The sequence below is a fragment of the Lichenostomus cassidix genome, chromosome Z (assembly GCF_008360975.1).
Source record: "Lichenostomus cassidix isolate B80296 chromosome Z, HeHo_3.0, whole genome shotgun sequence".
Lineage (NCBI taxonomy): Eukaryota > Metazoa > Chordata > Aves > Passeriformes > Meliphagidae > Lichenostomus > Lichenostomus cassidix.
This window is the reverse complement of record NC_139511.1, coordinates 41311073-41324213: the sequence shown is the minus strand read 5'-3', so window position 1 is coordinate 41324213 and position 13141 is coordinate 41311073. Positions and strand designations below refer to the sequence as shown.

General features: G+C 41.7%; 1 protein-coding gene across 2 annotated transcripts in view; it reads left to right on the top strand.

The window, feature by feature from the left end:
* The first annotated feature begins 1498 nt into the window (after window positions 1-1498).
* The window catches only part of FOCAD (focadhesin), an 89657-nt gene continuing 78014 nt past the window's right edge, over window positions 1499-13141 (top strand). The window contains exons 1-5 of one of the 2 annotated variants that reach the window (XM_085043581.1): window positions 1499-1565; window positions 5466-5568; window positions 6025-6113; window positions 9008-9082; window positions 10756-10910. In XM_085043581.1, coding sequence (XP_084899707.1) covers window positions 6057-6113; window positions 9008-9082; window positions 10756-10910 — 287 coding nt within the window. In that variant the 5' untranslated portion in view covers window positions 1499-1565; window positions 5466-5568; window positions 6025-6056. Of the gene's footprint in view, window positions 1566-2071; window positions 2220-5465; window positions 5569-6024; window positions 6114-9007; window positions 9083-10755; window positions 10911-13141 lie in introns of those variants that run through there. The other variant, XM_085043580.1, reaches the window with a different exon arrangement.

Here is a 13141-nt window from a genome sequence, read left to right as displayed (position 1 = left end):
TTGCTTGCACTAATACAAAGGGAGTTTATGAAGTACAGGATAAAGTTCAGTATGGCATTTCAAGCCTAATCTTGTGAGTTGCAGAGTATTCCCTGACGAGAGTTAAGCAATTTCCACTCCTATTCATTTCAACAGTCTATGAGGATACAAACCAGGACTTTTTTCTCATTTCTACCCTCACACTGGATTTGCATTGAAGTCCACAGAAGCTCTGCATGGGTGGAGTGATGGCCCTTCATAGCTGACTAATCATAAAATGTCAATAATAAACCAACCTATCAATAGCGAGATGTCCTTAGATGAAGCAGAAAGCATGGAATGGGAGGAGGAGTCTGAACACTTCCTTTGGATTCATGCCATCGCCTATGGTCACCTAGAGAGGGACTGAAATGCATCTCTGTGAAAGGTCCTACAGGTCCTTTTACCTCATCTTAGGATACTTCAGCAGCAAACAGACATGGGAGCCCATCTTGGCCAGAGTGTACTAAGCCAAAAGCCACGTCACAAATACTTGTATTTGCTGTTTGCAAAGAGCTGCCAAAGAGCGGTCATGGATAAAGCAAGCAGTCCACATGTTCTCTGGGATCAGACTGATCTTCCCTTTGCTTGTACACATCTAGGCAGCTCAGGAGAATGCAGTTTTGATCTCTGAGTCACTTATGGGCTTTTAGTGGCTCTTGGAAGTGGCAGTGCACATTTTTCTACCAATTCAATGCAGCCAGCGCAGTGCTTTTTGAGTGCCATAAACTGCCTACAGCTTTAGTTGGTGAAACTGAAAAGAATACATCCCTGATCTTTTTAAATGAAAAACTTATAAAAATAGTAAACAGCCTTGTCTACGTTGACTTTTTTTTGCCAGCATTCCCCTACTTTCAGCTCAAACCAACTCAGAGCAGATAACCTTGAAAGAGAATAATCTAACAATTTTCAAACAAATTCCTTTTAAAATATTTGTGATTTTTTCCTGAAGATATTTTTACTGAGAGCCATTCTTATGTTATACATGCCTCGTAGAAGTTGCCTGTTGCTTTGATGTTAGGGAACAGAAGTGATGCTTTGTGTTAAACAATCTTAATTGAGAATGCAACCTCTTTTGTCCCAGATGTGTGCTTACCATTGGGTAGCACAGCAGTTACCAAAATACATCAGAACTGGGCTTAAACTCTTCTGCCTTTGAGAGAGCTGCACCCTCGATGTTCTTGGAGGTGTTTTGCAGCCTAAGTGATGCCGTGATTACGCGGTAACATGCAGCAACCAGAGCATCATTTATTCTTCACGTCCAGGGTCTTCCTGGTGTCCCTGGAGCTTACCGATGACCGCCGGCCAAAGCATTCAGGAGGCAGAAGGCACTCGCTCTCCAGTAATTCCGGAGCCGATAAACACTATCTTTCTCTCCCGCGGAACGCACGCACACCGACCGGCCCGCTCCCTGCCGCGGCCGCTCCGGCCCCGCGCCGCGCCTGCGCCCCGCGCCCCGCGCCGCGCCTGCGCGCTGTGCGCGGCCGGTTCCGGGCGCAGCGGGAGGGAGGCGCGCAGCGAGCCCGGCGCAGCCCGGCCCGGCCCAGGTGAGGGGGTGAGGGTGAGGGGCGGGCGGCGGGACCGGGCCGCGGCGGCAGGATAGCAGCGAAGGAAAAGCAGCTGCCCCTACTGCTCTGTGGGACGGGGTGCTCCTTGTTTTATGTTTTTATTTAAAGCTGTTTGCTTTGAGACGTCTGCGTATGTGGCACGCAAACGGTAGGGGTGTTTGCAGATGTTCTCACTCCTGGTTTGGTAGGAACACCGCTTTGAACCGAGAGTCCTTAAAAAGGAGCCAGAGGGCATACATATGGGAAATGTGGTCTCATTGCTCCCTGCGATCATTTCCTGTTACTTCACTTCGCTTACGTTGACGGAGTTACTTTTGGAGAACTGGACCAGATGTGAAGGTGTATAGCCGTGGCAGCCCCTCTCTGGTCACTTAAATTAGCAGTACTTGTCTCTCTCAGCATTAGGATGCATCATTAGATTTGCATGGCAAGGATTTGATAGCAGAGGAGCTACAGGGGTGGCGTCTGTGAAAAGCTGCCAGAAGCTTTCCTCGTGTCTTACGGAGCCAATGCCGGCCGGCTCCAAATGGACCGGCCACTGGCCAGGGCCAGGCTGTCAGTGATGGTGGTGGCACCTCGGGGGTAACAAGTTTAAGAAGGTGAAAAACTCCTACACAAGGCCCAAGGAGAGAAGTGAGTATATGAGAGAAACAGCCTTGCAGACACCAACGTGCAGAAGCAGGAAGCAGGTGCAGAAGAGGAGGTGCTCTGGGTGCTGGAGCAGTGGTTACTCTGCAGCCCACGGTGAAGACTGTGGTACAGTAGCCTGTGTGCCTTGCAGCCCATGGAAGTCCATGCGGAAGCAGTTGTGTCCACATGTGGCCAGTGGAGAGCCCCATGCCACAGCAGTTGGATACCCAAAGGAGGTTGTGACTCAGTGGAGAGGAGCCCATGCTGGAGCAGGCTCCTGAAAGGATCAGTAGCTCCATGGATACAGGAGCCTATGCTGAAATAGGTTTTCTGGCAAGACTTGGGACCCACACTGGGTCAGCCTGTTCCTGAAGAGCTGCACCCTGTAGAAGGGATGCATGCTGGAGCAGTTAATGAAGAGCTGTCGACTGTGGCTGGGATCCCATGCTGGAGCTGGGGAAAAGTGTGATTGCGACCTCATTTCCTGACGCCCTACTCCATTCAGATGGAAGAGGCAGAGAAGTTGGTAGTGAGTGAAGCTGACCCCAGGAGGAAGGGAAGGCGGGGTGGAATATGTTTCTAGATTTTTTCATATTTTTTATTATTCTACTCATTGGTAAAAATTACTTTCCTTTCCTTGAGTCAGTTTCCCCCTGGACAGTAGTTGCTGAGTGATCTTCCTGTCTATGTTGTGAGCCCTTAATCATATTTTTGCCCATTTTCCAATTGAGGGGCAGTGATAGAGTACCTTGGTGGGCATTTTGCAGTTAGTCAAGCTCAAGCCTCCACAAATGCATATCATTGACATTGATTAACTTGAGAAAACAAGCCAAGGTCCCTTTCCAATACCTTGTTTTTTCTTTCTTTATCTTCTGTGTGTCTGTTTGGTGGTTTTTTGGGGGGTGGATGTTTTTTTATGTGTGTGGACAATAGAATGTCCTGAGGTGGAAGTGACCCACAAGCATAGAATTGTGGAGGTTGGAAAAGACTTTGAAGATCATCAAGTCCAGCATTTGACTGAAAACCACTGTGTCAACTAAATAATAGCCCAAAGTGCCACATCCAGTCATTTTTTGAACACTTCCAGAGATGATGATTTCACCACTTCCATGCTTGTGGGTTTTCAGGACTTCAGTGGATTTGGTAGACAGGACGATGATCTATGCAGACCAGGTTTGATGAGAGGATTGGACTAGATGAATGCTGGAATGCTTTGTTCTTAAACTATGTCTGATTCAGTGTTTCTTACTAGTAAGTAATATGCATGGGTATGGATTTACCAATGAAAAATTATGCCTGACCCACCTAATTGCCTTTAATAAATGATAATTGGATTTGCAGTCAAGTGGAGGGATAGATATCATTTACCTCCACTTGAACAAGGCTTTCAACACTGTCTCCCACCCTGTTCCTGTGTCAAAGGTAGGATGTGTTCCTGCTGGCAGGGCTGCCCTCTGCATGCACTAGAGGAACATGCAACCGTGGGTGATGGGAACCTCAGTAATTTCCACAATGACAAATGCCCTGTCTTGGCCCACCCTTTACAGGATGGGCTGGGGGGCAGTTCTGTAGGGATGGCCGTGGGCCCTGGCAGACATTGCCCCAGGATGTGTGACACAGCTCTGGTAGGGTGAGATTTGTCCCCCTCCACTCAGTACTCCTTAGACCTCACATTGATATATCCAGTTTTGGATACCTGCATAGGGAGAGAAACTGACCATAAGGAGTAAATTCAGCAGAGATCATTTAAATAATGGGGCTGGGGCCCTTGCCCTGTGAGAATAGGCTGTGGTTATTAGGACTGGTTCAGCTGGGAGGATGTACCCAGTAGGAGCCCTGGCTCCTACAGGGAGAGGGGAATGAAAAAAAGCACAGCCAGGCACTTCACAGGAGCTCATGGCAAAAAAAGCTGAAGACTAGGGATGGAGATAAAGCTTTTGTCAATCAGGACAGCTCAGTAAAGTGGTGCCTTTCGTGATCTTGGGAGGTTTTCAGAGCTAGACTGGGGCAAAGCCTTGAGCAGCCTGGTCTGACCACATGTCTGAACTTCTTCGAACAGGGGGTTGAACGAAAAGCATCTTCAGGTCTCTGGCAGCCTTGATGATCCATGTATCCTGTAAACTTTACCGGCATTCTATATGCATACACAGTTACCTTTGCTGGGGGTGAATGCTGAAGACTGAGGAACTGTTTAGGTAGTATTTAAATTCATTTAATTGTAGTGATACAGCTTGTAACTGTCCTGTAGATATTTAGTTCAGATTGATAGAAACTGAGGATTTGTGTCTGATGTGAGGGCAACAGATTTCTACTCTGTCTGGAATAGCTGATTTGTGCTTACATTGAAAATGTGTTCTGTGCTTGTAATGATCTTCTACAGTAATTTTTCCTTTTAATGTGGGTAAAAGAAATTGCCTGATGAGAGACAGAATATAATTCCAGTGTGTTTGTATCAAAACTGTCCAGGAAGGAACCTTACCTCATTTTACTGCTTGTTGGGTAGAACTGAGGGGGCCTGGTTTGATATATACAAATAGGTTGATACATCTAAATCCACTGGAATTATTTTATTATTATTTATTATTAATATTATTATATTTATTATTTTATTATTAGCCATGCTCAAGAGATCCAGGTACGTCTGGAATTGTTTGCTGTAGCAACCTTTTTTTAAACAGAAAGATGTCAGCTCTAGTTTAGTTTGTGTTCATTTATTATATGGTCACCTATTGTCTCAAAAAGCAATTACATCTATTCTAAAACAATACAAACCCATACTGGCATCAGTGTTATTTTTTTCTACTGCACTTTCAGACATGTAATGCACCAGTATATGGGAATACCTCGCTGCTTAATTGCCAGGAATTTATATTCTTGTATGATGTATTTGTGTAACTGTTCATTTTGAGTTTTCCAGCTGCAAATGGTATTTTTTGTGACACATGCTGCATTTGCTTGTATCCAGGCTTTAATTCCATCTTTTTTAAAATCAGTGGCAGGATTCTGAATGCATCACACTGATAGCATGTCTTGGAACTGGAGTACCATGCATGTATATATTTCCTCAGTGCTTATTGCAAAGGATTACACTTAGGTTTTCAGGAAGTAATGGCTTTCTTGGTTTTTTTAAGGAAGCCATTCCAAGTGACTAGAGGTGTGTTTACTATAAACTGAAATATTTGAGTATTTGCTGTGGCCATCAGTTTCATTGGTGTGCAACAAACTAACTTCTAATTTTTTTCAATATAGGTTCATGTCTGTATATTGCGAGTACCTGCATATTCCAACTTAAAGAGAAGGTTTTCACTTTAAGTGTTCCAGCCCCTAACAATTACCGTTTGCAGTCTCACAGGTTGGTCTTTAGTTTGTTTTACATGAAATGTTGGTTTTGCATGAAATGATGGAAAGTTTGTGGATAATTTTGCATTTTAAATCATGTTTGAGAGACTGTGAACACTCCTCTTGAGCTGTCCCATTTTCAAGTTAATGAGATATACTTAAAATGCTCTCAAGAATACATGCTCTCAGGGTACACATATGCTGTGCCATATGGAATGATATGTTTGTTGCAGCTTTAAGGAGTGTCTGTAACCCATTCTTTGTGTAGGACCAATGAGTATTCAGAATTTCTTGGGCTCAAGCCCAAAAGATAAGGTGATATGGTAGACATTGGAGGGGGAGGAAAATACTTCAATGCTTGCATCTGTTGTTAAATGCAACATAAATCTTGTGGGTTTGGGGTTTTTTGGCAGAAAATAGCACACTGTCTTTCCTAGTCCTAAGTACGTTTTTTCAATCTCTTTTTCAGAGTGAAATTTAGTGTCATATGACAGAGTCAGAATGTTGGATGACATCAAGAAGCGATTTGAATTTCCTAATGCAGTTGTTCAGTCACAGGTAATTTTTAAAAATCATTAAACAAATCAAGTTGTCTGTGGAAATATTTGTTCCAACAGCTGCTGCCTATCTGTTTTTTTCTTCAAAGTCAGAAAACGAGAGGAACAGGGTATTCTTAAATTGCAGTCAAATCCTAGTTGCCTTCTCTCTGTAATCCAAACATAGGATATAATTCCTCATCACTATAAAGTCTCTTCAGGAAAATCAGAGACTTTCCATGACTGGAAGGTTGGAGTGGGGCCAAGTCATTTTTAGTGACCCTGTGATCTTGAGAGAAGCCAGAAATTACCAGATGCCATGTGCAGGGCCGAAATACTTTGCAATACTTCATAGAACTGATCTGTTTTGTTTATTTGTGATGAGAACTGATGAACTACTGCAGTCTTGTCTGCCATCAAAGGATAACTGTATGCAGCTCAGCTCAGCCCCCTTTATTTTCTGATCCATATATTGGCTCCTTGTCATGTTCACCTGAAACTCTCATTTACAGGTAGTGTTTATCAAAGTATGTTTAATGGACATGAAGGAGTAATAGGAGTAACTGTCTCTGGTTTAAAAATATACCTTCTTTTCTTTGGCTGTTTCTTATTTCAGTAGTAAAAATGTTCCTCTTCAGCTGAAAGTTCATTGCTAACTTCCCTGTTATTTTCCTCATCGTGTTTTGAATTTAGGATTAAATATGTACCCATTTGTTTGGTGAAATAAGTTGATGGGAATGCAGTCTGTGCAACCTGGTGCCTCTCTTGCCTCTTCAAACAGTAATTAGGTTTGAAATAAAGATGCAGAAGTCCACTTGTCATCAACTTGGCATTTAGGAGAGAAAGCCATGTCCCTGAAAACTGGAGTTCATCTAAGGTCTAGCAAAGTGTCTCGCACTGCAGATGAGTTTATATCACTACTAGCATTGATGAGTAGGACTCAGCATCTTTGAAGCAGTTCATTTTTCTTCAGTGCAGAATGCCCCCATGGTACTCTGTTGTATTTTGCTTAAATGTCTTGGCTCATCACTACAGCTGCACATCATTAAGGCCTACTGATGTGCTTTAGTTGATCTTGTCCTGTGCTTTGGCTGTTTTCATAGTTTCCACTTGTATTCCATGACCTCTGGAAAGCATTCTGTAATCTTCAAACTATAATCAGGTCAGGATTCAACTTCATGGGAGATGTCTTCTCTTTCTGGGACCAACCAAGACAGCTGCTTTGCAGAGCGTGTAATCTACACAGGATCAGAAAAGTGAGGAACTTGAGCATAGATTTGTAGGTCATAAAGTTTTACTGTTTAGTGAAGTTCTAGATATGCAGGGGTCTAATCTGCATTTTGACTTTTCTGTTTAGCTAGTTCACTGCAAAAGCTGGGTTTCTATTGGTAAGCGCCTTTTCCTGTGTAATGGAAGTGTCTTAAGGATGTAGGTGTGAATTAACTGCTAAAGGTCCTTATAAACAGGAAAAAAAAAAGATAATGTAGGCTTCCCTTGGTAAGAGCCCTGAAAGAGATCTGATCTGCCTGGGGAGCACACTGTTACTCTTGTGATGGGATAGCTGCAGACAAACAGAGATAAATGTCTGACTTGGTCCCATTTTCTCCTGTTTCCTCAAGAGTAAGATTTCCAAATAATAATCTGTCTTTTTAAGTCAGATGTGTTAGAGTACCTATCTTCACCCATGAAAAGCATAGTCCTTGTAGTCTAATAATGTTTAAAGTGCCTTCTTTCCAAGAAATGTGAGCTCTTATTTCAGTTTGTTATGACAGGTTAGCAACTAGTACCTAAATGAAGTGGAAATAAATCTTGAAAGAAGGAACCTGGAAATATTGAAAATAGTCTGTTCCTGTCTTTTTATAAACTAACAAAAAAGAAATGCAAATTTTTATTATTTTTCCTTGCTGGCCTAGTTTACTTTTTCCAAAAGTAATTATCTGCCCTTCAGAGAAGAGTAAATGCAGCAGCTGTTCTGGGCGCATTGATAGGCTGAAACATTTTTGTGCTGTTCCTATGAAAACGTGTCTTTCTGTCTTTCACAGAAAGGGTTTTCTGTGTAGCAGTGTTAACAATTGCGAAACAAGACAGACTAAGTCATTAGAGATGAGTCAGAAAACAAAAGCCTGGGTTCAAACAACCTCACACCTTTGGCGGTATTTCAGTTCACATTTAGATTTTGAAAGGCAGTTTGAGGAAATCAGATTTTTATTATAATAGAATGAGGAGCTTAATCTTCACCTCAAAAGAATAAACCTAGACTGCTTTGGGGAGCTGACGCTTTTTTTTTTTTTTAAGACCTTGCTATTTAAAACTTGTGAATGATTTCTGCCACAGAATGGCTTAATGAGGATAATGTTAATGTCAAATACCCTGTTTAAAGTAAATAAAACATTTCTGACAGGTGCTGTGATAAGAGGCTATGCAAAGTGTGTAAGGCAAAAGTGTGGAAATGTTTGCAATGGAAAAATTTGGGCAAGTTGCTTAGATTTGCTGTGTTCTGCTTCCTCTCTTGCTTCTGCTTCCCTATATAGTACAGGATTTAGTAATTCCTATTGCTTTTAAGTACATGGGGATCTGTGCAGCAGTGGAGCTGTAGATGTCTATTGAAGTTGTTGTATTAAATATCTGTAATTCCTCAATATCTATGTACCTGTACAAAGAGACTTTTGGATGTATGTGGAGCTTATGGAAGTTTATTTCTTTTGTGCCTCAGCATAACAGTAAAAGTGAGTATATCAACATTATGGAAATTTTTGACCCTAAAGCATATTCCAGCCTCCATACCCACAAGGCTGGTGTTTCAAATCATAATAAAATGATCATACACAACAGCATTGTAAAGACTTCTTAATGGAGAATTTAGAAGTCATACATGTGGTTTTTATTTCTTCTTCTTTTCTTTTTATTTCTTTTTAGGCAGTGGGCCATCTCATTGCTGCAATACTGAAAGAAAAAGTTTCTTCAAAGAAAATCAGACAGGCTTCTGACCAGGTCTGTGGCATTTTTTCACTTCTGTCTCCTCTTTCATCCTTATGTGCTTATTCTATGTGCTTTTTCTAGGTTTTCCCACTCTCCACTGTGTAATTTTAATATAATTGTAGAAGTTAAATAAGGTAGTTATCAATATGTATCTGGACATACAGGTAGAAACAATTAAACTCCAGGATCAGAAGAGCTGTTTTACTTCCATTGTAAGACTCAATGGCAGAATTCTTAATTCTGCAGAATACCCATATCTAACTATATTCAGTTTAAGAGAGTTTCATTTAGTTACATTACTGAGAGTGAAATACCATAGGATGAGACATTGTCTCTTGAGGTGGAAATTTGTTTACATTGCTATAAAAATTTCAAATAGTATGGCATTTCACATACGTGCATTGGTGTTATATTTCATATCAGCTAAGTAGAGGTTGTACTTCTTTGGCAGAGAGCAGGAAGTAAAGGCATACTTTGCATTTTAAATGAGTCAAGCTCACTTAAGTGCATGTCTTGCTAACAGAGAGGGATATGGAATACTGGCAATTGCAAGTGTCACAGCAACATAGGAAAGGCGTTAGTTAGGATTTGCTGCTCTGTTTTATCTCCCCAAAAGCCAACAAATCCAGAAATAGACAGAAAATGATCTGTGGATTTTTTTTTCCACAGTCTGGGGATTTCACCCCAACAAACCCAGAGCTGAAAAGTGCTGAGTTTTGATGTGAGGGAGTATTGGAGGTGTGTAGCTCAACAGAAGTTCTTTCACAGTCCTGATCACTATCATGTTCCCAAATTACATTCTGTTTTGAGTTACAAGCTGATACTTTCCTCTTAATGCTGCTTATATGAAGGTGTTAGACTGAAATATAGCAACACTTTCTAAAATGCTAGGAAGCAGAAGATTGTGCTGGTTAGACGTTGCAGACTTCCTTTATATTCAAGAGCTTTTGCAGTGTTCAGTTGTTTTAAAACCTTCCTTGTTCTCCCTTTGGAGGTCACAAATTCAGCAAACTAATCTGTGAATGCTAATTTACTGTGGAAACAAGCAGCAGTTTTGATGGCTACTGCCAAGTCTTACAAGCAAATAGAACTTCACATGTTCAACTTTAGCCTGACCTTTGGATAGCCCTTTGTATGCCTGCCTTTAGCTGACCATGCTACACGTTGCTTGTTGTGGCAGTTTCTGAGTTGTCTCTAATTGCATCCTGATTTTTTAAATCAGGAAATTGATGATAACCTGCCTGTGGATGCCCCATCCCTGGATGTGTTCAAGGTCAGGTTGAATGGAGACCTGGGCAATAATGCGTAGTATTACTGATAATGTGTAGCATCCCTGGCAATGGCAGGGAGTTGGAACAAGATAGTCTTTAAGGTCACTTCCACACAAACTATTATGTGATTCTGCATAGACACAGTGGAAAAATTCATCTGTGTTACCTTTTTGTCAGAGACAGCAAGTTCTATGCCCTACCACGAGCCTAGAGAGCAGAGGGCAAGAAAGTGGGAGCTGTCCCAGCAAAGATCTTTCTTAGGAATAGAATCTGTACCCCAGCTTCCTCTTGTGCTCTCTAAGGTTTCAGGAAAAGCTGTTGAGCTTGTTTTTATTTAAAAATGTGTTTGAGATGAATGAAGGTAATTCAGTGTAAGCCTTCTCATTACTTGTGTCCCATGATTTCTGCCTTCAGACCCCTGCTCTGAACCTGCTTTGGGAGAAGTGCTGCAGTGAGAATGTTGCCTTGCGAACAGCCTGCTGTGAAGGCTTGGTGGCACTTGTTATGGAGAAACATGCTGAGTTTGACTATGTTCTTCATGGAGCTCTCAACCTAATTCCCTCAGCAAGGTAGTCTTTGGTTGCCTAATTTTGTCAGCTGGTTATCTGTCATTGCTTTTCCCTTGTACAGCGAAATAGAAGAGGTTCGGTGTTGGTATCTTCAGATACACTGTGGCATTAAGGACTGCTACTGCCCTGCTGCTGTTCTGAAAGATGTTGCTTTCGTCTTTGCTATGTGGCATCGTGGGTCTGACATAAGAACTCTTAGAGTATCCTGTGGGTGTAAGACGAAATTGTCAGTAGTTCAGACTAGTGCTCTGAACTTTGAACTGTGGAGCCTCAGAAGTCAATGAACTGCCTGGTTTTGTTGCCCCTGTCATAGGAAGGGGAAAGAAAATGGCAGCAACTTCCATTATGTAGAAGTATGTCATGGTTCAACCCCAGGCAGCAGCCAAGCCTCACACTGCTGCTCACCCTCTCCCTCACTAGTAGGTTTAGGGAGAGAACCAGAACAGTAAAAAGTGGGAGCTCATGGGTTGAAATAAGGAAAGTTTAACGGGGAAAGTAAAAGCTATGCACACAAGCAAATTAAAACAAAGAAGTAATTCACTGCTTCCCATGGGTAGGCAGGTGTTCAGCCATGTCCAGGAAAGCAGGGCCCCATCACACATAATGATGACTTGGGAAGACAAATGCCATCAGTCCAAATACCCCCTCTTCTTTTCTTCCACATTATACCCTGAGCATTATGTCAGGGATATGGAATATCCCTCTGGTCAGTTGGGGTCATCTGTCCTGGTTCTGTCTCCTCCCAGCCTCCCAGTCACACCCAACTTCTCCCCACTGTGGCAGCACAAAAAGCAGAAAAGGCCTTGGCTGTGTGTAAGCCCTGCTCAGCAATAACAAACACATCTCTCTATTATCAACCCTGTGTTCAGAACAAATCCAAAACACAGCTGCATATCAGCCACTGTGAAGGAAAATAACTCTACCCCAGCCAAAACCAGCACAGAGGGAAATAAATTCCTCATCAGTCTGTCAAGTAACTGGTTGCTCAAATAAAGTTACTATAAGAATGCATGTTGGGATTCGGAATGTTGAAATTTGTTTCCTTGTCTGCTGTGGAAGAAATCCCTTTACTTAGCTTGGAAGGTACTTCTTCCTACACAATTCTGCAAATAGAATGCTTACATCTCACCATGGTCTTTTGACCTAGACTGCTTGTTCAACATACTGAGAAAATGCAGTTGTGGGTGGAAGAGGCACTGTGCATAACATTTAGAAATAGGAAGTCGAATGGCGGTTTGGAAGATATTTCCATTCAAATTTACCAACCTTATTAAGTTCCCTTTTGACACCTAAATGGAACCAAGCTGTGTTATTTTCTTGCTAGAGACTGGTAGAGTTGTTTTTAACCAAACCAGCTATTTAGAGTTATATATTTATGATACGTTACGTTGGTGGACTCAGCATAGAGGTTGCGAGAATCATGGTATTTGAGGCACGTTCTTCAGCCTTTCTCTCCTTCACATAATCAGTTTTACACTAAGGTTTTTCATACTGAGTTTGAGCCAAAGGTGAACTTAGGTTTGAGTAAACTAGTGAAATGCTAAAAAAAATTTTCTCACCTTTTTATTTGCTTGTTTACAGCTAGGCTCTTGGTGTGTTGATTCTAATTCTTTGCTGGGTTTAAAATACATGACTACAGTTTCCTAGAAGAGGTTTTATAAATACATTTTTATAATGTGGGTAATTGCTGCAAACGTCTGTCCTCCAAATGACAAAATTTTACTAGTGCATTTTGGGGTTAAGAGAGGCGTTGCCTTGGTAACAAATAAGTAAAAGTGCCTGTGCTAAGACTATGAAGACCTGAATCCTGTAGCATGAGGTGGAGTAAAAGGTTTATTAGCTGTGGCTTGCAGAGTAAGAAATGTGACATTCCTGTTTAGCTGAGGGTTTGTTACAGTATCAACAGTTTATAAGGTAATGAAATATTAATACAGCTTTGTACTTCAGAAAATAAAAAGTGTAAAATGGGATATTTAGGATTGAGTTAACCTTAAAAACAAAATCAGAGTTATATACTGAAGGGACTATGATCTGCCCCATTTCTACATTATTCTTTGATTATTTTTACATTTTTTTTTCATGCGTGAAATCAACACATGACTGATTGTTATACTAAGTGCTGGCAAATTACCCAGTAACCTTTTAAGTATTTTTGGCTTCTTTCCCACCGCCAGCCCCTCCTCTCCCAAGCTGCTGCAATTCAAACCGAATACACTATGGATTGCAAAGTA